The 25,445-nt window shown below is 43.5% G+C and overlaps 1 protein-coding gene across 3 annotated transcripts in view; it reads right to left on the bottom strand.

Moving 5' to 3' along the window:
- kif6 (kinesin family member 6) overlaps positions 1–25,445 on the bottom strand; it is a 205,045-nt gene that overhangs the window by 156,687 nt on the left and 22,913 nt on the right. For all 3 annotated transcript variants that reach the window (XM_079853582.1, XM_079853583.1, XM_079853581.1), the window contains 3 exons: positions 2,067–2,214; positions 1,785–1,894; positions 550–679 (listed from right to left, as the gene is read on the bottom strand). In XM_079853582.1, coding sequence (XP_079709708.1) covers positions 550–679; positions 1,785–1,894; positions 2,067–2,214 — 388 coding nt within the window. The remainder of the gene's footprint in view (positions 1–549; positions 680–1,784; positions 1,895–2,066; positions 2,215–25,445) is intronic.

Below are 25,445 nucleotides of genomic sequence, written 5' to 3' on the forward strand. Positions count from 1 at the left end.
ATGTCAGAAATAACGAGTTCATTTCTGTGATTAATATTTTCTGTTTAATGTCTTAAAAAATATTTAATGCAAGTAACACAGTTACAACATGTGATTATTACACTATTCGTGCTCCGTTCACCAAGCTCTGTGAGAGAGCAGCTGACCAAAAATGACCTTTACTATGATCAGCTAATCAGCTTAATTCAAGTGAGCAATAAGGCAAAAAAAGAAATAATTTCGAGACTGGCCTGTGAAGTGGCTCTCTGTGTGTACATACTGCTGTTATTACCCTACATAGGAAAAGCAATTTGGAGAATGGATGGATGAGTGGATTTCTGCTATTGGTTTGGAGATATCTAATAATTAAAATGTGCCAAATGTAAAGAAATTTTGTACACACTTAGAATGATTGAAAATATAAAAAATGTGTTTTTTGTTTCTTTAAAAAAATGTCTTACAAAAACAGTTGTCAATCCTAAACAATGACTACATGAACTGAACATGGCCAAAGAGTACGATGCCAATAGAGAGCTGAATCAACGTTTACATACAAACTTATGTCCTCACCTCTGCAATCATACGATTCGTGTCTCCTAAAAAAAGCAAATCCAAAGCTTCCTCTTCACTAGCCGACTGTTGCAACGACAGGTTCTTGAGGTGAATGTTCTGGTCTGAGTCTTCCATTATTGTCACCCTCCTAAATCAATGACAAAAAGTTAAGAAGATGAGCAAACAGAGTATAATGTGAGTGTGGGAAGTAGGTATTCATCAAATCATAAACCTCAGCCGTGTAGACTGCAGGGCCAGAGACATACTCAACACACTCGCATGCACAATTAATCCTTTAATCAGAGGACATATAATGTGAAAAATATGGGCATGTATTTTCAGCAGGACTACTCAATGCAATGCACATTTGCTTTTTTGGCATAATTGCTGTGGGTGGACAGAAAACGTCTTTTTCCAGCATCCTTGCACTCATGATAACATTATTGGGTTTACTGTCTTACATGTTAATATAATAGAAGTTTTAAGCTCAACATCTGTGGCATTCTGTCAACAATGCTTAAAACTTGTACTGAAGCTCGAACATTCATGAGAGTGTGAAGTGAGAACAGAGTGAGAGTGAGAACAGAACCAGAAGGAAGGGTTGAGTTTAATAGGCCTATCTAATAATCTAAAATTATGCTTTCTTTCTTTTTTGTAGAAGTGTCTGCGTTACAACAAAAACTAAGTCATCTGTTGTGACAAGAGCTCACATGAGGCTAAGTGATAAACTAAACAACATGAAAAAGTAAGCAACTATTGAAAAAAATAATAATAATCAAGCACCCAAGGGATTCAAGGTCTGTTAGTTTGTTAATCACTGAATATAAAAACAAATCAGAGATGGATACCAAATCAATCAATATATTTTAACTTTTTATTTCTTTTTGACACTAACATGTAATCAATAAAAAATTGCTCAGTTAGCCGGTTGGACGTATTAATTTATACTGTTAACATCTTTTCTTTTGAACTGCACAGAAATAGAAATATGAACAAAGATATGGATGAATAAACATAGAGAGGTAACAGCAAAAAGAGAGAGAAAAAGTGAGAAGCAATACTGCTAGTAACAGTGACACTGGATTTAAAGTGCCATTACTCCTTTAAAGTTCAGCTTGTGTGCTCAGAAGTGGGCATTGTCTATTTTCAGTTTGACCCATATCACGATAGATCAGATCTGATATAATGAAGAGTTAAGTTAATCAACAATTATGAGAATTGAAAAAGAACAAGAGTCAAAAACAGAGACTGACGGTAAGTCCTCCAGACGAGATGCTTCATGTTGGGGATTCAGCAGATCATAGCCGGCCTCATTGTAGATTTCTAGGTAAGAGATGTGGGTTGTATAGACCATACTGCTATCCTGCAAACAGATATACAACTATTTTAATAAGTACATAAAAACAGACCAATTATTAACTAAAAACTAAAATATTACTACCAGTTGGAATAACAGAATGCTTTGCATAAATATTTGCCAGCCTTCACCATCTAAAATCATGGTTCCAGCATGACATATGAAAATGTATACTGACCCTGCTGATATGATGATAAAGGTAAGAAAGAGTTCTGGGAATGATCCCTCTGTCATTATAATGCTCTGCACCTCCAGTGATTGTAAAGGTCTTCCCACTTCCGGTCTGGCCATAGGCAAAGATGGTGCCATTATAACCTGCCAGCACACTATGGAAAGATGCAAAAGGTTCTCATGACAGGTTTCTGAAAATAGCTACAGAACTTATTAAAGCTGTGACATTCTCAGGAAACTATTGCTAACTGTGCTATTTGTGTGTTATGTGTCACTATAAATAAGTGTAATACAAAAGAGCTCCTTATAGTTTTAAATTACATACTCATCACAATTACATTTGAATCGTTTTATGCAATATATTTTAATCAATTTTGTAACTAAAAAATCATGTTTTTCATGTTTCAATAATTTTTTCAGAAATGCTTTGGCTCATAAAGCATTTTGCCATTTAACTTATTTATGAATAAAATTAACAAGAGAGAACTTCTACGGTTATGTATGTAACCCTCGTTCCCTGAGTAGGGAACGGAGACGTTACGTCGGATGACGACGAATGGGGTTTCGCTTAGAAAGCCTATCACCTTCGAGTACATAAAACGAGCCAATGGCAATGAAAATGCCATGGGTCTGCGGAATTTGCATATAGCGTAACTCCGCCCCACCCTGGGGGTATATAAGGAAGTATGCAGGCAACATGCAGATATGTCTTCGCTGAGGAGCCGAGACTGAACTCAGGCGTTCCAGCGGTACAGCGGAAGTGGCAGGGAGACGTAACGTCTCCGTTCCCTACTCAGGGAACGAGGGTTACATACGTAACCGTAGACATTCCCTTTCGTAGTCACTCTGAGTTACATCGGATGACGACGAATGGGGTTCCCAGTCTAATCACGCCACCTCTCGACTGTCTTCCAGTGCCCTGCGTAAGTCTGAGCTCCCTGTCGTGAGACTAGCACGGACGAAGGAGTCCTACTTAACACAGGAATACCAAGGTACACTGGGAAGCATATCTCAGTGGAAATATGCAATTATGCCCAGCCCGAAGGGGGGGACTTGGAATACACATATGACCCCGGGGGGCTGCATATGGAGTATCACTGAGCTGTCCAGCCGCAGGTGGAATATTTCAACCCCAGGGGTGGCAAGGTGGCTTGCCAAGGGAAAGACACATGCTCAGAGAGGCTTATAGTGGAAATACACATGTGGGGGTCGCCCGGAGGGGGAACCATGCACATGGAGGCACCTAGCCAAGCGCGAAAGCTGCCGGTGGCATAACTCTGGCGTTGACGTCGACAGTGCTGGAGGAGACTCAGGGCTTATTAGGCTCACCTGAGGGAATATCGCACGTATCCCGTCCGTGGAGAGGAATGGCGAGCAAGCGAAGACACCTGAGCAGAATCTAGCACCGGCTAGTTGAAGCGAGTACATGAGAAGAAACTGGCTCCACTCGGAGATTGTAGAATCTCGCGAATGTGTTAGGTGTCGCCCAGCCTGCAGCTCTGCAGATGTCTGTTAGCGAGGCGCCATGCGCTAGAGCCCAAGAGGAGTGGGCCGTCACACCAAGGGGGCATGGTCGACCTTGCTGCTGGTATGCCAAAGCAATGGCGTCCACTATCCAGTGAGACAACCTTTGCTTGGAGAGAGCCTTTCCCTTCAGCTTCCCACCATGACAGACAAAGAGCTGGTCTGAGCAGTGCCAAGGCTGGGTCTGCCTCCTCCGAGGGCAGCGCTTGCAGGTTCACCACCTGGTCTCGAAAGGGTGTGGTGGGAACCTTGGGCACATATCCAGGCCGGGGTCTCAGGATCACGTGAGAGTTAGCCGGCCCGAATTCCAGGCACGCTTCGTCAACCAAAAATGCCTGCAGGTCCCCTACCCTCTTGATGGAGGCCAATGCAACCAGGAGCGCTGTCTTCATTGACAGGAACTTAAGCTCCACTGATTGCAGAGGCTCAAAGGGAGCACTCTGCAGGGCAGTTAAAACCACTGAGAGGTCCCAAGAGGGTACGAGGGGAGGACGAGGAGGATTCAGTCTCCTCGCTCCCCTCAGGAACCTGATGATCAGGTCGTGCTTTCCCAGAGACTTACCATCAACTGCGTCGTGATGTGCGGCAATGGCGGCAACATACACTTTCAGGGTGCAGGGAGACAGCCTTCGCTCCAACCCTTCTTGCAGGAAGGAAAGCACGACACTGATCGGGCATTTCGTGGGTTCTAGATGTTTAGAAGAACACCAGTTGACGAAGAGGTTCCACTTCAACGCATAGGCATGTCTCGTGGACGATGCCCTAGTGGAAGTGATGGTAGCCACCACCGCTGGTGGTAGGGTACTCAAACCTGCCTCGTCCCGTCCAGGAGCCACACGTGGAGGTTCCAAAGATCGGGACGAGGGTGCCATAAGGTGCCCCGTCCCTGAGAAAGCAGGTCCTTCCTCAGAGGAATTGGCCAGGGAGGTGCTGTCGCGAGGAGTACTAGTTCCGGGAACCAGGTGCGGTTGTGCCAATACGGGGCAACCAAAATTACCTGCTCCTCGTACTCCCTGATCTTGCGCAAAGTCTGCGCAAGAAGGCTCACTGGGGGAAACGCATACTTGCGGAGGCCCCGCGGCCAGCTGTGCGCCAGTGCATCCGTGCCGAGCGTGCCCTCGGTCAGGGAATAAAACAGGTCGCAGTGGGACGAGTCGTGGGAGGCAAACAGGTCTACCTGTGCGTCCCCGAACTGATCCCAAATCAGCTGAACCATCTGGGGATGGAGTCTCCATTCTCCAGCGAGAGGCTGAAGCCGAGACAGCTCGTCGGCCGCCTGGTTCAGGTCTCCCGGGATATAAATGGCTCGAAGCGACCTCAGATGCTTCTGACTCCATATGAGGAGGTGGCGGGCGAGTTGTGACATACGGCGGGAGCGCAGACCACCTTGACGGTTGATGTACGCTACAGTCGCGGTATTGTCTGATCGGACTAGTACGTGTTGACCCCTGAGCAACGCACGGAAGCGGTGCAGGGCAAGACGTACAGCCAACAACTCGAGGCAATTGACATGCCAAAGGCGCTGGGGTCCTGTCCAGGAGCCCGCGGCAGCATGTCCATTGCACATGGCGCCCCAACCCGTGGTGGAGGCATCTGTTGATACAACAACATGCCTGGAAACTCGTTCTAAGGGAACTCCGGCCCGTAGAAAACTGAGGTTCGACCACGGGGAGAAGGTCTGACGGCAGGTTGGAGTCACTGGAACTCGGAGCGTGCCGTGATGCCATGCCCACCTCGGGACTCGATCGTGAAGCCAAAGCTGAAGCGGTCTCATATGAAGCAATCCGTGCGGCTGCGGATGCCATATGCCCCAGGAGGCTCTGAAATAGTTTCAGTGGAACCACACTCTTGCCCTCGAACTGACGAAGGCAAGTCAGCAGTGACTGCGCGCGCTCGCTCGTAAGCTGCGCGCACATGGCGACCGAGTCGATTTCCATACCGAGAAAAGAGATCCTCTGCACGGGGCAGAGTTTGCTCTTCTCCCAGTAGACCCGAAGGCCCAGCGAGCTAGGTGCCGGAGCACTAAGTCCCTGTGTTCGCAAACCTGATCTCGAGAGTGAGCTAGGATCAGCCAGTCGTCGAGATAATTCAGGATGCGAACCCCGTGTTCCCGTAGGGGAGCAAGGTCTGCCTCGACAACCTTCGTGAAGACGCGAGGAGACAGGGCTAGCCCGAAAGGGAGAACCGCGTACTGGTATGCCTGCCCCTCGAAAGCAAACCGAAGAAACTGTCTGTGTCGAGGAAGAATGGAGACATGGAAGTAGGCGTCCTTCAGGTCGATCGCTGCAAACCAATCCTGCGGCCGCACGCATTCGAAAAGGCGTTTGGTCGTGAGCATCCTGAACGGCAGCCTGTGAAGGGAGCGGTTCAGGACGCGCAGGTCCAGGATAGGTCGTAATCCACCGGATTTCTTCGGTACAATAAAGTAGGGGCTGTAGAAGCCGGACTTCATTTCGCCTGGAGGGACAGTCTCGATCGCACCCTTCGCCAGTAGGGTGGTGACCTCTGCTCTCATGACAGGGGCATTGCCACCGACCATAGTAAAGCGGACTCCCCTGAAGCGGGGAGGAGACCGCGCAAACTGAATCGCGTAGCCGAGCCTGATGGTCCTCGCGACCCAGCGGGACAGTCTGGGAAGCTCTAACCAGGCTCCCAAAAACTGTACCAGCGGGGTCATACGGACCACAGACGTACCCTCGGTGGTGCAGCGAGGCGGAATGACTGGCCCAGGCGTGGGTGGCATAGCGGCCCGGTGCGGGGGCACGGTCATTAGCCGCGTCCTGCCAGGAGGAGGCCAGGGGAGGAGCAGCGTCCCACGGGGGCGTGCTCTGGCAGGGGTCTGGCGACAGAGGGGGACGAGAGTGGCGAGGCTCGTGGGCGGCGCGCACTGTCATCCGAGAACTCTGTGTGCTCAGAGATGGGAGAGTGAGTTATTTCTTTAACCACAATAGGGTGCTGCCCGTCGAGGGACGAGCAGCGGGAGTGGGACAACCAAGGATTCTCCCCCGGCCCTCCACCGGGGGAAGGAGCGGCCCTGCTACCGTCTCCTGAAAAGAACTCAAAGCCATCTCTGAGCAGCCCGTCTCAGGAGCGCCGTTTTGCCTGGCGTTTAGCGGGGCGTGGGGCGGGAGAGGGCTGTGGCGCCTTCCTGTGGCTTCCTCCACGACGCGGCCCGGAAGCAGCTTGCTGCTGGGGTCGATCGGGAGGGGCGGGAGCCGCAGAAGGGCGCTACTCGCCGCCGGGGCAGGACGTGTTTTAAAGCCTCAGTCTGCTTCTGGGCAGTCGAGAATTGCTGGGCAAAGTCCTCGACTGCACCGCCGAAGAGGCCAGCCTGGGATATGGGGGTGTCGAGGAACCGGGTCCGCTCGGCCTCCCGCATATCGGCCAGGTTGAGCCACAGGTGTCACTCCTGGACCACGCAAGTGGACATCACCTGACCCAGCGAGCGTGCGCCTTCGTCACCCGGAGAGCGAGGTTGGTGGCGGCACGCAACTCATCAGAGTGCTGGGTCAGTCCTCCCCTCGTGCATGTCACGCAACAGCTGGGCCTGGTAGACCTGCAGCGTCGCCATGGCATGCAGTGAGGAGGCTGCCAGCCCCGCAGCTCTATAGGTCTTCGCCACGAGGGTGGAGGAGAACCTACAGGCCTTGGAGGGGTGCTTTGGGTCGCCACGGGAAGAAGCACTCTGAGGACACAGTTGCATCGCAACAGAGCGTTCAACCTGGGGAACCCCAGTGTACCCTTTGGTAGCCGCCTGATCGAGAGGAGGCAAGGCGGAGGAGGTCGCCGAGCGATCACGGGAAGACAAGGGTGCCTTCCAGGACCTCGTGACCTCCTCATGCACATCCGGGAAAAAAGGCATTGGAGTCGGGCGCTGATGAGGATCAGCGGCCGCCCCCAAAAACCAATCATCCAGCCGCGAGCGCACTGGACCAGGTGGCGGGGACCACTCAAGACCAATGGCCGCGGCTGCCTGGGAAAGCATGGCCGTCAGCTCGGGATCAGACTCGGGCAATGCTGGGACACCCGAAGGTGGCAGCACAGCCGAATCGTCACTTCCCAAGGACTCCTGCCCACCATTGTGATGCAGCGATCGACATCACATCTTCCTCTGGAGCGCCGAATGAGACCCGCGGCAAGTCAGAGGACTGTACCGCGGGCTCATTCGGAACACTCACGGGTTGCACGGTGGTAGAGGGAGGTGTGGAGCGTGGAATAGTCGGCGCTCTATTCCACACCGTAACCCTCAGGTCACCCTGGCCGCCAGCCGAAGTACCAGCTCTCGTGGAGCTCGTAGATCGGGGTGCAGATTAGAGCCCGACCGATATGGATTTTTGGGGGCCGATGCCGATGCCGATATTAACTCGAAAAGAGCCGATTTATAAGCCGATATTTTGATTTTGAAAATAAACTGGATATTAGACCCATTTCTTATAAACTGCACTTACACAACATTCAATAGCAAAATATCTGCCTGTTCTATGTATGTGGGCTGTATAAACCATTTTCCAGAAGGGATTATGTTAAAAAAAAGCCTTAGACTCAGCCTTACTAAAATAATATAATGCAGTTTAAAAATATATATATATATATATTTTTTAATTAACTTTATTGTCACAACAGAACAGAATATATTAAAGTTCTGCTAAATATAATGTATATTAAAAATACAAACTTAAGCTATGAAACAAAGTCCTTTGAACAAAAAATATCAACTATTATTATTAATATTGACAGTAATAATTAAAAAAAATCAATGATGATGATGATATTATTATTATCATCATCATCATTTGTATTATTATTAAACAAGACAAAGGTCACTCCTAATTCTATCCATCTATTCCATCAAGCTACAACAAACCATTTTCAATCATCATTTGCTGTCTGCCTTCTAAAATCTACTACTTAGTGATGCACTAAATACATTATGTGAGGTAATTAACACATGGTTACCGAGTCGATCGTTCCCTGGGATGCGTTTTCATGAAAATCGAATGTAAAGAGTTTTATCTCTAAAAACAGATGATCTTATAACGCTATTATATGGGGCACAGAGAAAGTAAAAGTAAATCGCTAGTTAATACCACTAACAAGGCTCAAAATAGCCTCACACTAACACGGTAGCATAATGAGGGTCCCTACATGCAAACCGAAGCATTGAGAACTTTGTAAGTGTACAGACAGTTTAATAAGAAGATACTTTATAAAGACAGTACATTACGCGTTTACAGCCATCATCTAGGAGAACAGTCTCGACTAATCGAGCCACGAACGCCGTGCTACGTTAGATTTCACAAACGTAATTCCTATCGACCAGCTCACTTAGCGCGGCGTTCGTGACTCGATTAGTCGAGACTGTTTTCCAAGATGACGAATGGCTGTAAACGCGTAATGTACTGTCTTTATAAAGTATCTTCTTATTAAACTGTCTGTACACTTACAAAGTTCTCAATGCTTCGGTTTGCATGTAGGGACCCTCATTATGCTACCGTGTTAGTGTGAGGCTATTTTGAGCCTTGTTAGTGGTATTAACTAGCGATTTACTTTTACTTTCTCTGTGCCCCATATAATAGCGTTATAAGATCATCTGTTTTTAGAGATAAAACTCTTTACATTCGATTTTCATGAAAAAGCATCCCAGGGAACGATCGACTCGGTAACCATGTGTTAATTACCCCTACAGTAACGCACACTTGCATTTCACACACGTGTAAAAGAAAAGCTAACTTTTATGCACAGGCTAGCTGCTATGTTTGATACTTTTTCTCTATGTCTAAATGTTCACTCCTCGCGTGCCTAACTTACGTTTTACAATGCAGGGACTGGAACAACAGATATGCTAGTTATAAATACAGTAATCATTACTTTATTTAGGCAGAATAAGTTCGTTATGATTTCCAAGCTCATTGATGTTAGCAGTCTTCCTTGTAGAGTGCCCTCTGGTGGACAAACTATGCTAATGCAGCGCCAACACTCATAACATGGTTGCAGGGTGTTTCGTCCGCTTTTATTTTATTTTTTAAATATTCATTTATCGGCCGTTATAAATGCCGATACCGATAGTTTGGAAAATGCCTAATATCGGCCGATAATATCGGCCCGCCGATATATCGGTCGGGCTCTAGTGCAGATGAGGGGACTCTACCATAAAGGTCATTGAGTCTCGACCGCAACCGTGCGATGGGCATGTTCCCGCAATGGGAACATGACTCATCCACAAACGCTGCCTTAGCGTGCTCAACACCCAGACACACAAGACAGCGATTGTGCCCATCAGAGTCAGAAATGAGAAGACCGCAACCAGAAGTGCACGGGCGAGGCATCTTTAAAAAGACGTGCCACGTGCAAGCTCTTTTAGAAAGGAGATTTCTCCACAAATGCTGAAGCGACCAGGGAGAGAACACACAAACACTGGCAAATCACTGCACAGATAAGCAGGGAATGTGCACTCGCTGGAACTCGCTGTCACACCAACACTTGGAGAGAAGCTTGTCTCGAAGAGAAGGAGAGATGAATCTCAGGATTGGCTGTGGAGTGAAGTACATCAACTTGGCTCCGAAGCGAAAACATATCTGCATGTTGCCGGCGTACTTCCTTATATACCCCCAGGGTGGGGCGGAGTTACGCTATGCAAATTCCGCAGACCCATGGCATTTTCATTGCCATTGGCTCGTTTTATATACTCGAAGGTGATAGGCTTTCTAAGCGAAACCCCATTCGTCGTCATCCAACGTAACTCGGAGTGACTACGAAAGGGAACTAGAATAATGCAATGTGGTATGGCCAATATTATTTGCTAGTTAAGGACATTTTTGCACTGATTCTCAACACTGTAACATTTAAACCCCAAAACATTTTGCAAACGTCATGCTTTAATAATTTTCTTTTTTAGTTATAGATTGTGATAAAGAAACAACAAAACAGAGTGATACTACCAGAGTTTACTACTTCCATTATTGTACTCCAACAATGTACACCCCTCGTACTTTTAACTTAAAATGATGAGATCTAAATACTTTTCATCTTTGTGTTTTGGGCACGCATGCCATTATTTTTGGGTAAAATTACACAGTACATTGGTGGAGAGACCATATGACCATGAGTCATATCTACTGTAGGGACTAGAATACCAAAAAGTTTTCCTTGGGTCAGTAAGCACCAGAACCATGGGAGCAAATTACATTACAAGAAGACAGATTACATACAAAACCCAGAGATGTTCCATTTACAAGGGAACTGAATGCTGCATCATGGTATTGACACTATGGGAAGGCTGATACCCATGCCGCCATACTGTAAAGTAGGGGTGCACGATATATCGAATCAATATCGTTATCGCGATATCACGTTGCTCGATATCATATCGAAAGTCTCGCGATATTTATGCGATATTTTGTTTATGATGCGTCCCGTCCGACATGCACCGTTGCATTTCCCCCGACTGATTTCCTGGTTCTACTTCTCCATAAACATGAAATCAAGGAGAGGGTTAACTTTTCATGCTACAGGTTTCCAACAGTGGTCAGAAAGAACAGGGGAGACACTTTGTTTCACTTCTCCCTTGCTCTACCACACAGTCCCCACAACACACACACTTGCCGGCTCGACGCACACACCAGCGCGCAAGGATAAACATCAGGCCAGTCCTGGCCACTTCATGCGTTATCACAGATCGGATAGCTATCTAATTTATCAAAACGATTCCTTTTACACCTGTTCACAATTCAAATAAATGTGTTTTTTGCAAAACGGATATAAATCCGATCTTTAATTCCCGCGCTATATGCAGATTTAATGGAGTTCACGTCACCGAATACAGTTATGAGCTGCATTTTATAGATCATCAGCTAAAATGTCAAAATCAAATACCGCAATAATAGAGAACGGCAACAGCCCTGGTAAGATAATTTCACTTCTTTACTTTTAATGAAGATACTTGTGTGTAAAGCGTCTGCAACTTACTTTCACTTTGATTTGCGATAGTTTGCGAGTTGGCTTGACCGGTAGATGCTCAGCTGCTCATGCGGTGATGCGTGTTGCAGACGTAGCGTCGTCATATCTGGCCATAACATGACATGTAGCCTATAACACGTTCTCACACGTTTATTTTTTAGTGTTTTTGGGAGAAGTACATTTTACATATGTGGTTTCAACAACCAGATGCATTTACACTTGTCCAGTTTCGTCTGGAATGCGGCCCAGATCTCCTCCTGATGTGGTTTCAGCGATCAGATTCAAATCCGTCTCGAATGCGCTCAATAAACCTTATGTTGTAAGAAAACTTGTTTTATTTGTTATGAATCTATTTTGATGCGTTTTCCCATAACTTTTGTAGTTTTACATATGTTTAAAAATATCGAAATTAATATCGATATCGCAATATTCATTATCGATATCGCAATATCACTTTTTGTCAATATCGTGCACCCCTACTGTAAAGATGCCTGCCCAACAAGACTGTGAATGATGCCCAAGGACAGACCTTGTGAGCAAAAAATAAATAAATGAATCAACCCAAAAGGACCTATAAGCCTGAGGTTGAGTCCACACTTTAAAACTTTACTGTACATTTACAGGTAATTTCTAAGAGCATTATACTGCATTTTCATAAAACAGTAACATGCTGTATTTTACAGTATCATACTGTAAAGACATTGCATTGTGAGGAAAAAAAAATCTAGTTTCTGGGTCAAGCACGCACATTTTAACTTCACTCCCAATGCATGTTTTATGACTACTATTCAGGGTTTAATGAGATAATTAAAAGATGTTTGAGCAAATTTGTGTGTAGGCCTACCTTTAGGCTTTTGTGAGCATCGGTTCGCTTTTCAAGCCTCAGTGGAAACTGAAGCGTGAGAAGATGGATAAACGATTGTTTGTCTGATTATATGGCAAGTCAATCTTTTCTGGAGCTTTTTGTTTGCATTTCTGCTATTTCACTAATAGTCCAGTCATTTTATGAAAAAAGGTTGAACAAATTGCAACAGAAGCAAACTCAACTAATTTTGTATCCTCAATATGTCCGGAGTAAGGAAAAAAAAGTCCCGGAGAATCCCATTAGGGGAAAGTTTCGGAAAAGACCCAAATATAGCCTATTCATACGCCTATTCATTCTTTTTCTTACGTGAATAGGGTACAAATTTTAACCTTTAGATATCACCATGAAAATTACTGAGTTGATTACTTACATCAAGGCAAACAAAAATTGTATTACAAGTTTTTTGAAATTGTTTGTTAACATGGACAAACGGTGCACAATCTAATTACGTATGTGCTAATTTGCATAAATACCACAACAGATCTAAACATTGGGTATAGCCAGGTGAAAATGTCTTGTTGAATCTTGTTGACATATGACAGTAAAATACTTAATGTTAAGGTCTGAATGGAACCCATTTAGGCTACCCATGAGCATTTATACTTAGAGGCAGGAAGAAGTACTTAGAAACCAGCCTTTATTAATTTTTTATTGCAGAGATGGGGTTTGGGGCTGGGTCTGTGGGACTGTTTCTGGGGATTCACTTTTCATTTTACTTTCCTTTTGTCTTCTGCATTCTCCTTACCATTGTCTCCTGTTCTTCCCTCAGACTTGTCCCCCAGAAACAGTCTCACAGACCCAGCCCCAAATCCCATCTCTTAAAAATTAATAAAGGCTGGTTTAAAGTACTTCTTTCTGCCTCTATGTATTCATGCTCATGGGTAGCCTAAATGGGTTCCATTCAGACCTTAAAGGTGCTCTAGGTAACTTTTTAACCTTAACTGAACAGCTTCGGAGTCAGTGGAATGGTTATATTACTTATTTCGGGTTGAATGGTGGTGGTTTCGCACCCCCCTGGTGCCCGAGAGCGGAAAAAACTCACTTGCAACTTTGGGACGCGGGTCAGGAAGTATCGCGTGATATCAGGTCTCGCGATGTAACGAATTGCTTGACGGCACTGCACACGTACACGCCCCTATTCAAGCACCGGCGGGCTAGCTATAAGCAAAGGGCAATGATAGATTGAGTTATGGCTGAGGCTGAGCCTGTAAAAAAGAAGCAGAAAGCTAGGAAATCTTTGTCGGAGGACCAACGAAAGAGGAAACGGGAGACTGACCGAGCAAGAAGTCAGACTCGAGTAAATATATCGGACCGGCTTTTTCAGAATGGTGAGAACTGAGAGAAACAGAAGCCTGCAAAACGGATGCTGATCCTGCTGTTGCACTTGTAAGTTAAGTATCTTTGGAATAAACTGTGTTTAATATTTACATTTCAAGTAATTGTGACCTCAGGATGTTTGCTATTGTCTGTAAAGGTTTTTATTATGATCGCTGTCTGTTAGGGGCTTACTAGTACGCTAGATACTATAACTTTGATGTTAGCATTGTCATAGCAAACACGTTTGATTTCTGTAGTTGTTTGGCCGTTCCTCTGTCGGTTTTATTTGTGTAACTTACACTTTTATTTTATGTCACTAAGTCAACGCGTCTGATAGTAGGCAATATCAGACGCGCAAAATGTTGCACATATCATGATCGAGCTAGAAAAAACGTTCTGATGTTTTCTTAGACAAGCACAGGTAAACCATCATTCTACCAGATGAACTTATAGACCTTGCTAATATAACTTTAGACAAATATTAGCCTCCGATATATATATATATTTTTTATGCTCATGCCCATTCTCCCAAAAACAAACAAACAAACAAACACGAAAGCAGTAGTTCGCCTCGTTCATATCGTTCGTTCCCGGTAAAAAATACTAGTATGCATGACAACACAATAAATAAAAAAATCGCCATCAGTTGGAAAGAAAGTATTGCTTTACTTGCCTCGGTAGACATAACTGGTTTTGAAATAGCCGGTTCCTCTGCTCAGCTAGGTTGACAGCTGATCAGCTGGGTTGCTCGTGGCAAGGGGGGAGGGACAACAGTTCGTTTTTACGACAGAGTGTTTGAAAGCATTATACTACCAGACACTAGGGGGAGCTCGTAGAGAAAAAACACTCAGACTTGCATAGTGTCCCTTTAACATTAAGTCTTTTACTGTTATGTGTCAACAAGATTCAACAAGACATTTTCAATGCATTGAAGAAAAAAAAAAAAAAATCACAAAAATCTAACCTTTCATTGAAGTAAATAATTGAAAATGTGGGGAAAATCTCTTTATGAAATACATGTCTTTCTCTAAAACACGGTGACACAGTGACTAAGCACAGGGTGACTAGGAACATGAAATTGTCCTGCCATGACTTCTTGTTTCACAGGAGTATAAAAAATAATTAACACAAAGGCCAAATTCCTTTATAATTCATCACAATGAGTAAATCCAAACAATATAAATCTGATGTGCAGAAAAAGACTGTTGAGCTTCACAAAATAGAAAGTGGCTGTAAGAAAATAGCTAAAGCATTGAAAATTCCCCATTTCCAACATCAGGGCAATAATTAAGAAGTTCCAATCAACTAAAGATGTTACAAATCTGCCTGGAAGAGGACGCGGGTCTATATTGTCTTAATGCATGGCGAGGAGAAGAGTTTAAGTGGCCAAAGACTACAAACAGCCCCTACATCACCACATGTTGTTTGGGAGGGTTTTAAAAAAAAAAATCTCCTCGTTCATCCAAAAAAAAAAAAAAAAAAAACTCCAGCATATTCAGTTGTCAGACATGACTCAAACGGGACGGCTTCTCTGGTCAGATGAAAGTAAAAAAAAAAAAAAAAAAAGTATTTTGCAGCAAACCCACCAGGTGGCTTTGGTGCACAAAGGGATCAAAAGTACCCCATGCCCAGAGTTATACTGCTGGATCTTTAAAGTTATGGGCCTATTTTTTGCTGGAGGTCCTGGACATCCTGGATTCTATCAAATACCAACAGATAAAAAATCTAAACCTGACCGCTTCTGCTAGAAAATCTATCCCTCAAATCTATCCCTGGGGCTTAGTTGTATCTTCCATCAGGACAATGATCCAAAGCAAACATCAAAATCAACATAAAATGGGTCACTGAGCACAAACTGAAGCTTCTGCAATGGGCATCCAAGTCCCAATCCAAGACCTAAACCCTATAGAAAATGAGTGGGCTGAACTGAAGAGGACAAGCACAAACATGTGTAGCAAAGCCTCATAGGGGGTAGATTATTTATATTGTGATTGACCTATGTATTGGTAGTCATTATAATGTCTTTATGGGATGTTGTTTTTACGTGTATAGGTCTGTAACTCTGTAATGAACTCTCGCGAGATTCAGAGGGTGACCTCGCATAGTGCAATGACACGTCATCCTATAGAGGAAGATGGTAGTATATGAGGAGCGAACAGACTGTCATGGGGCGGCAATTGTTTGCACGTTCATATCAAACCCCAGGATTTTTGAGTATACTAGATTTTGGGACCGAAATGTGTTGCTGGATTTTTTATCTGTCTCATTGTGGAGCTTGGCGTTTTTTGGATTGGATGGCTCACCTTTGAGGATTTAATACAGACACGGACTTAATGAAGCTGCTCACGAACTTTATCTGCCTTATCGGTGAGACTGAATTCGAACTTTGCATCAACATGCTGGAATGAAAAACTATTTGCCCTCACTCCACACTCATATGAAAACACACACACACACACACACACACACACACACACACACACACACACACACGCTGGGTTTATTTGGTCATTGTAAGCTTTAAAAATCGTTATATACACTTGGTGCTTGAACGAATTGTGTGTGTGTGTTATCTATTTTGCCTCCTTTATTTACTTCCTTAAAAAGATCTATTATTTCTCTTGATGTAAAATTCTCAGTATAATACGGGAAGTGTTACACATGGACCTGGGAAACTGAAGGATATGGAGAGATTCTGTATGGAGGAATGGTCTCTGATCTCTTGTCAGTTGTTCTCCAAACTCATCAGGCATTATAGGAGAAGTGTTTTGGAAAAAAAAAACATTTATTTCATAAAGAGATTTTCCCCACATTTTCAATTATTTTACTTAGGTTAGGTTAGGTCAACTTTATTATCCCAAATTTGTTTCACAGCCTGCAGTAATCTACGGTGGCCGAGAGGTGCAAAACAAATCACAATTACAAAACAAAAAAACAATTCAGAAAACAAAATAACAATTCAGAAAACACAACGACAATTGAGAAAACAAAATAACAATTAAGAAAACACAACGACAATTCAGAAAACAAAATAACAATTCAGAAAACACAACGACAATTCATACAAAACGGAAAAGGTAGGTATATTTTGAGAATGACGTACTTATCACTGATTGGACGAGACACCTGTCAATCAACAAATTTGTGTTCAACTTTGTTTTGCTATGCGAAAATAGAACACATTAAACGTTACTTTAAAAAGAAGGACATTCATGTGCCGTGATTGTGGACATGCTGGCGGCATACCACATAATATTTACTATATTAATAGTGTGTCATGAGTTTAGTATGCCTGAGCACATGGTTAGCATAAGTGTTTCGCGATTAGCGCGATAGCCCGCTATTCATTATGTCGATGTTATTTGAGTGTATGCGAGTACAATACATGATGTTTCAGTCTTATTTTGTTTGTAAAAAGCATGAGATTAGAGTGTTACTACCAGCTGTAAATGCCACACGTCATTTTGGGGCTAGCTAGAGCATGAGAACTGTACAGAGAGAGTAATAGCTTGTTGATCATATTTTTCCTAGTGTGATGGAATGTTTAAAGTCACTTAGGCTATGTCTACAACGAGTCATTACTGTAAAAAAAGTGATATACATGTTGAGAATGTATGTTTTGAGCTTTTGTTATGCATGTTCTATTGTGCTTCATTCTGAGTAAATACACCAATAAAGAAGCCATCACTGCAATGCTCTCTTTTATTTAATTTTTCGACATACCACGACATTAAAAGCTGCATGGACCAGGACAGTTGTTCGGCTACCGGACAATGTGGTTAGTACTTCTGCAGAAGTTGCGTGTTAAACGTGATGACATATGCGGCTGCTGCAAGAACTCAACCCACTAGGGACAGAACAAGGACACGTCATAGATTCGTTAGGCGTACATATCACTCCATGGGACCGAACTATCTTTGGCGCGTTGATGGGTACGATTTGTTTTCTACCCTCGGTACTTCCAGTATCGCTTGATTCCGGTTCTGGCTTGATTGACAGGTGTCTCGTCCATTCAGCGATAAGTACGTCATTCTCAAAATATACCTACCTTTTCCGTTTTTTTCTGAATTGTTGTTGTGTTTTCTGAATTGTCGTTTTGTTTTTTCTGAATTGTTATTTTGTTTTCTGAATTGTTATTTTGTTTTCTAAATTGTCGTTGTGTTTTCTGAATTGTTATTTTGTTTTCTGAATTGTTATTTTGATTTTAGACTTTCCATTGTGTTTATAATTTGTTGTTTTGTTTTTGGATTTGTTATTTTGTTTTTGTAATTGTGATTTGTTTTGCACCTCTCGGCCACCGTAGTAATCCATACAATCAACAAAACAAAAACAACAAACACAAGCACAAAAAAAAAAAAAAAAACCTTCCTAATGAATTACTCTAAATATTAATAAAAAAAACAATGGCAGCTGGTATAAGAATTTTTAAATCTATTAGTCCTACAAAGTGGTAAAGAATATCTGCGAGTAGAAGGTAACAGCTTAAAAAGATTCTGCAAAGGATGGCTGGAATCTCTCATCATTAACTCGGCCTTCCTCAGAGTCCTGGCTTTGTACAAACTATTCAAATCATTCATGGTGCCAACAATCTTACCACACAATTTAACAATACCCTGTAATCTATTTCTGTTTTTAAGATTAAGTGATCCATACCAACACACAAATGAAAAAGTAATAACAGACTCAATTAAACAAGAATTAAACATTTCCATAAAAGTACTATCCATGTTAAAACCACAAAGTTTCCATAATAAAATACATATGCTGGTGGGCTTTCTTACACACAGCATCCACATGAACCTCAAAAGTCAACTTTTCATCTATTACAGTACCAAGGTATTTAAATTGAGGTACAATCTCAACAGCATGATCATTTAAAAACCACAGGAGAGATGGCTGTATGATTCTTCCTAAAATCTACAATCATCTCTTTAGTTTTAAATACATTGATATCCAAAAAGAACAATTTACACCAATCAGTAAAATCTGTCAATACAGAACCATGACCAGGTTCCCTTTCGAAAGCTACAGTCGATGCTGCGCTGCTTAGCGCATTGGGAACGTCTTTAATCGTGACCAGCTGTGAATAGTGTGTAAACACGTCAATAGAATTGACCCGGAGGCAATATAGCCTCGGTCGGTGACATCATCGGCGCGCACCCGCGACACGAGGCTATAAATAGATGAGCCACAGGCAGGGGCGGATCTACGGGGTGGCAAAGGGTGGCAGCTGCCACCCCTGGGATACAGTCTTGCCACCCCTGTTGCCACCCCATTTATAAATCAGATAATATTTTTTAAGTATATTTTATGTTCATAGCCTACACGTTGAAGGCCAAGGAGACCCTCACCAAACTCCTCTCAAACAGAAATCGCTGATTTAGAATCCCCTCCCCCTCACAATGGTTTCACCCATCACCAGCACGGCAGCGACCCCCGCGGAATTTCACCACCAGTGGCAGCAGGGCAGCTGCACAGTGCATCTGTCTGCAGTACAGTGTCTCGGAGAAGAGAGGCTGATAAGCAGTTAGCAGTGAGTTTAGAGGCAAGTTTGACCCGACTGGAGAGACTGAGCTGCCCCAGAGCCTCTGAAGGTGAAGTGAGTTTCCCCAGGTGTAGTTTAAACACACGTTTAATTTAAAGTTACATTTGTAATGAATGTATTTTGTATGCTAAAAACGATTCAGCATCAGCAAAAACAGCGAGTCTATTACGTTAGCCAAAATCAGCGGTCAAATCGCTCCCTCGTGATTTGTAAGAGCACTCTTCCCTTTGATTAGCCTAATTTTTATTTTAGTAAAGACAAGAACAGCTTAATAAAAAATATAAAATATTGTTTGCATCCATAACGTTTACTGATGGTCACCGTTACGCCGACGTTACGTTACAACACACAATAAATGCAGTCTATACTGTTGCTAAACTGCGGGACACGTTTGATAATAAAAGGCTATTAAAAGTACCAAAATTGACGCAATAGGCGCTGTTCCAAATGCGGCGCGTGCTCCGAAACACACCGCAACGAGACAAGCAACGTATATTTTGGGCTTCGTGTGCACATCTAAACGATCAAATATGTCAAAATGGCTGTCTTGGAGATTCACTTAAACAGTTTATTCACTTAAATACAGTTTATGTCTTAAATGGGCGTAAATAGTTGGGAGAAAATATGATGTGTAATAATGATTGCTAGATCTGCATTTGGTCTTAAAGAGGCAGCAGTCTAATAAACCTGCAGACGATTGCTCCATTAATATGAATCAAACAACAAAAGGCAAAGAGAAAATCAGTCACAGCTCTGGAATGATATAAGCTTCAATCTATCTATGATAAACTATGCAGTGTTATTTTAAATCTGACTTTATTAGATGTCTTTTTAGCCCATATTGCTCCTGAACAGTAATGTCAGTAGACATTACTAAAATTAAAGCACTGGGTAGGCTATATAATTTGTATATTTGTTTAATTTATACTTTTTTTGTTTGACCATGTGTTTGTACTTTGTTTTTGGTGTCCTATGTCTTCTGTATATAAAACACAAAAGCCTGCACCCTTCTGCATAACATGCATGTTTTATTTGTTTTGTTAAAGCATTGCTTTTTCTTTTGCTGTAGATATTTATTTTACATTTCAAAATATAAAGCAATATTAATTGTGTTCTAAATAATGTTTTCCCCCTTTTTTTAATATAACAAAAAGAACCGATAAGAATACCGTTAAAGTACCGGATCAATAAGGAGTATCGGTAAGAGTAGTAATACCGTTAAAACCTTAACGATACCCATCCCTATATTGGCAGCAACGAATTAAAAGTTATGGCCAATTTAACTGTGATTAAATTCAGTATATATATGTCTGACATAAGTTGCCACCCCTCAAAAACTCCTGCCCCCCTCTCGCCACCCCATAAATAGGGACTTTAAGCAACAGCTGCGAATGGAACGGCTACGGCGACCGGAAGTATGTTGTCACACCGCCGTAGCCAAGAACGTAAAAATCACTAAGCAACCGTGTAAACAGGACAGCGCAACGCGGCATTAATTCATTTATTGAGATACAAAAAAAATAGCTTAAGTTTAAAACATTTTAACACATATTACATAAAAGACTAGTGGTACAATCATAAACTGATGCAATTACAATGTCATATGCCATAAAACATAACATTTATTTACCTAATCTCTCACGTTGTAGCGACTCCGGCAAATCAGTTGTTCTCCCGTAGTAGACGTTACAGTAGAACGTCACAAAGTAGCAGTTAAATTCGCGCATGCGCAATACAGCGCCAGAATGCCGTTGCCGTTCCACCAGAGGCTGTTGCTTAAAGTCCCTAATATTTTTCTAGATCCGCCCCTGGCCACAGGTGCATCGTCAGGTCTTTTGTTTTCAGACCACTCTGTGTATGTGTGTCAAGCAATCTCTCTCTACAAACTCACTTCAGATCTTTGTTAGGAGTTAGTGTTCAAAACTGGCAGTGTGCAGATTTCTCTCTTTCTCATCTCAACATACAAGTGAAAAGAGTCCAAGTTAAAAGAAATCAGCTGGTTTAAAAGTGTTCATGTTCTCGTACTATGTCAGAACTGGATACACACACTTACTGCTTTGTTTGTTTGCGGAAAGAACATGCTGCCCTTGCATTTGAGCATGATTGCGAGCACAGTGGAATGTTCACAGTTAAAAGTGCTTCACGTTCGCTTTGCTTATTTCAAAGGGGTAGCGCCCACAATGATTGTGGGGCTCGCGTGCCAATCTGGCTGAGAAGCGAGAGACGGTGCGTCCCTATCGCTCGCTCTCTCTCCAGATCCCGATGTCCTTTTGCCTGACTACCGAAGCGTGCCTTGGCGCTTCTTCGGCTCGGGCAGAGGACATTGAATCTCGTGAGTTTGCCGCCTCCGAGCGTTTCTCCCGTGATGATAAAAGGAGAACTGCTCGGGGCGATCGCTCGTGCAGTGGCCAGATTAATCTGATCACAACAAAAAGAGTCCCATAAAACACTCACAGTCTATAAATAAAGATTGTAAATATTTGTGTCTTGTGTCCTCGACATCGAGCCATTCTACTATCGCGAGTGCGAGGGCACGCGATTATATAATTCTGCCTCAGTGGAGAGACGCTCGCGGGCTATCTCTCCCCTGGGATCACATTATCAGATGCATTTTCAGCGGTCAGGCTGGTACTGCGTTGTACACCATGTGTCACAGTGTCTGGTTTATGTTCCTTGGGTCACCACTAGATGTCCTCCTTCCTCACGGTGTCCAGCACACTCTCGTACTACATTCCCCATGATTCTTGTCTTTTCTTTGCACTCAGCTGTCCCTTATCACTCATCATTGCATACAGCTGTTTCTCGTCACATTGTTTGTACCTGTCTATTTATACCCTGTCTGTTCTGTGATTGTTGCGGATTCCTTGTTTAATGTCCACCACTTCTGAGGTCTGTTTTCACTTTGTTCCGAGCCTGTTCTTGTTTCTTGTTTATTGGATTGATTATATGGATTGTGACCCCTACCTGATGACTACGATTTGGATTGCCCATTAAAATAACATACTGCTATTGGATCTCTTTGTTTCCCGTGTGTGGTTCCGTGACAGAAGGACTCCGTCAACAAGAATCATGGGGAATGTAGTACGAGAGTGTGCTGGACACCGTGAGGAAGGAGGACATCTAGTGGTGACCCAAGGAACATAAACCAGACACTGTGACACCATGGCTGTGTTAAAGGCATACCAGGCTGATCTTATGAAAGATTTAAACACAGCTATCATCCAGACCGTGTTTGTTTGTCTGATTGGGATGTGTTTATTGCTGAGGAACTGATATCTATTGTGTGTATATATATAATATTTTATATAATATAATATAATTATATATATGTATGCATTATATATATATATAGTATAATATTGTCTGGCTGTTCTTTGGCCACATTTAATTCTGAGGAATTAAAGCTGCCTCCGAACACTTCTCTCGTTATGATAAAACGTTTGAGAGGTTCTCGAGGTGGTGACTCGTGTAATGGCCGGATTACAGCTAGACTGCCCTCCTTGAGGATCTCCATGACATTAATTAGTTCATGGGGAAAACCTTATTCTTCGTGCATCTTTGTGCCCTCAACGTATTAAGACTATCAAGGGTGCAGGGGTGTGTGGTTACGATGATGGGCCATTCCGAAGAGACACTTCTTTTTGCTCATCGTCATTTTTAGGAGGGTTCAAAAGCAGAGTGTAGCAGGTTGCGCTCCCCCTCAAAAACACTGGGGACCTGCTCGTTGCACTCAGCAGCCTTATAATAGACCTAAGACAAAATCCTGAGGGTTGTTTTGTCCCAGGTCTGTGGGGGTGTGCCCCGACGGAACGAGGCATGTAAATCAAACAGCTCCTACCTGACACCCTCACGAAACCACTGTACTTTCTCGCCACCTCTGGTGATTCGGGGGGCAGCGGTTTCCAGCGAAATGTTAGATGTTCTGTTGCTTCCTGCTGGCATCCAGGACACGGAACATCTAACATCCCCTCAAAAGGAAGTGCTAAATTGATACCACTCTCAGAGAGTCTGGCAGCGTGGAAACTTCTGCCAGATTTTTCTGCGTGGGTATTAAGTACAGTACAAATAGGATACAGAATCCAATTTATTAATCGTCCTCCGTGTTTCAACGGCGTGGTATCCACATCCGTGAGACCGGAACTGGCACATGTACTGTCACAAGAGCTACAATCTCTGCTGAGCAAAGAGGCCATAGAACATGTTCCTCTTCCAGAGAGAGAGTCAGGCTATTACAGCAGATACTTCCTGGTCCCCAAGAAGAATGGGGGGTTGCATCCAATCTCCGATCTTCGAGGCTTAAAACGTACGGTTAAAACGCTCCAGTTCAAGAGGTTAACTGTAAAGACGATCGTGTCGTAAATTCAACATCACGTTTGGTTCGTCATGATCGATCTGAAGGACATATACTTTCATATAGAAATATTGCCACAACACAGGAGGTTCCCAAGTTTGCTTTTGGGGGCAAAGCTTACCAATATCGGGTCCCTCCATTCGACCTAGCCATGTTACATAGACGATTGGCTGATACTGGCCCAGTCTTAAGAGCTTGCGCTTCGACACTGAGATCGATCTACGCTCATCTTCTCTCTAGGAGGCTGAGATGCAACGCCAAGAAGAGCGTACTCTCTCCCGCCCTGAGGGTAATGGTAAAGATGTTCCCAATGCGCTAAGCAGCGCAGCATCTCGTTCCGCTTTCTCAGGGAACAAGGTTACAGTCAAGTAACCGGAAACGATCCTCATTATTAAGGAGGGAAACAATCACTGAATCATCTGCAAACTTAATGATATGATGCCTCTAGTTGCGTCCGACACTCATTGGTATAAAGCATAAATAAAAGAGGTGAAAGAACACATCCTTGCGGTGACCCAGTAGACAAAAAAAGTACATCAGATAAAACACCATTTACCTTCACACATTGAATTTGAGACCTATTGGTTAAAAAATCCATCAGCCAACATATCAATCCAAAATCAATATGATGAACACTCTTTAACCTTTCTGCTAGGATATGAGGTTGGATACAATTAAAGGCTGATGAAAAATCAATGAAAACCAAACGTACAAAAGTTTTTGCACCCTCAAGGTGTGCCAAAATCATGTTTAATAGGGTACATATCGCATCATCAACACCCCTGCCTGACCTGTAGGCAAACTGAAGCGGATATAGATTAGCCTGTACCGTGGTCAGAAGCGCATCCTTCATCCTTTCAAATGTTTTCATTATCAGAGACGCAAGTGCTAACGGCCTGTACGCATTTAAAGATTTTGGTACTTTATTCTTAGGCACAGGTACAATAATAGACTCCTTCCAAAGACGAGGAACCTTATGAAGATTCAATGACATTTTAAAAATGAAACAAAAAATATCTGCCAGTTGTTCCGCACAATTTTTAAGAATACGGCCTCCAATACCATCCGGGCCAGGACTTTTCCTCTCTCTTACACCTCGAAAAAGTTTTAAAACCATATCCTTATCAACATTATGTCACATGCCTGTCCTGTCTTGTGCTGCACATGGGTGTTTTGTTATTTTGGGCCATGTGCTTGTGTCTATTGTCTAGCCCCTCCCATCTTGTTATCTGATTATTGGTTAATTTGTCCCACCTGTCTGTCTCGTTACCCTCCTTTGTTTGTTCCCCTATTTAGCCTCCTTGTGTTTGTAGTCTGGTGCTGGTTCGTTGTCCGAGTTTCTCGTTCCTGGAGTTTCCTGAGTTTTTGTTTTGTACCTTGTCTGAATGTCACTAATAAATGTCCTCTGCATTTGTATCCTCGTCTCACGTTAACTGTTTCGTGACAGAACGAACCAGCCCAAATGTGGATACAGCGGAGTGAGATTTTTCCTCAAGGAGAGGAGAAAGGATCCTCTATTTCTTTGCTGGAGTATTTCGCCAGGTGCGCTCAAAGGACTATGGAGGAGAGGACCACGGCAGACGGCAGTCAGCGGAAAGGAAAGCCTTCACCGCTGGTTCCGAAACGGAGGAGAGGGAAGAACCCCTCCATGACAGTTCCGGTGGACCCAGTTCCGGTGGTCCCGAGTCCGGTGGTCCCAGTTCCGGTGGTCCCAGTTCCGGTGGTCCCAGAATTCCCTATCATCAGTCCTGCCATGGCCAGGAGGGCCGTGCATCTCTTCTATGCAGTAACGGTATTGCATGCGTGGAGGAGACACAGTGGTTCTGCT

The sequence above is a fragment of the Squalius cephalus genome (assembly GCF_949319135.1).
Source record: "Squalius cephalus genome assembly, chromosome: 20".
Classification (NCBI taxonomy): domain Eukaryota; kingdom Metazoa; phylum Chordata; class Actinopteri; order Cypriniformes; family Leuciscidae; genus Squalius; species Squalius cephalus.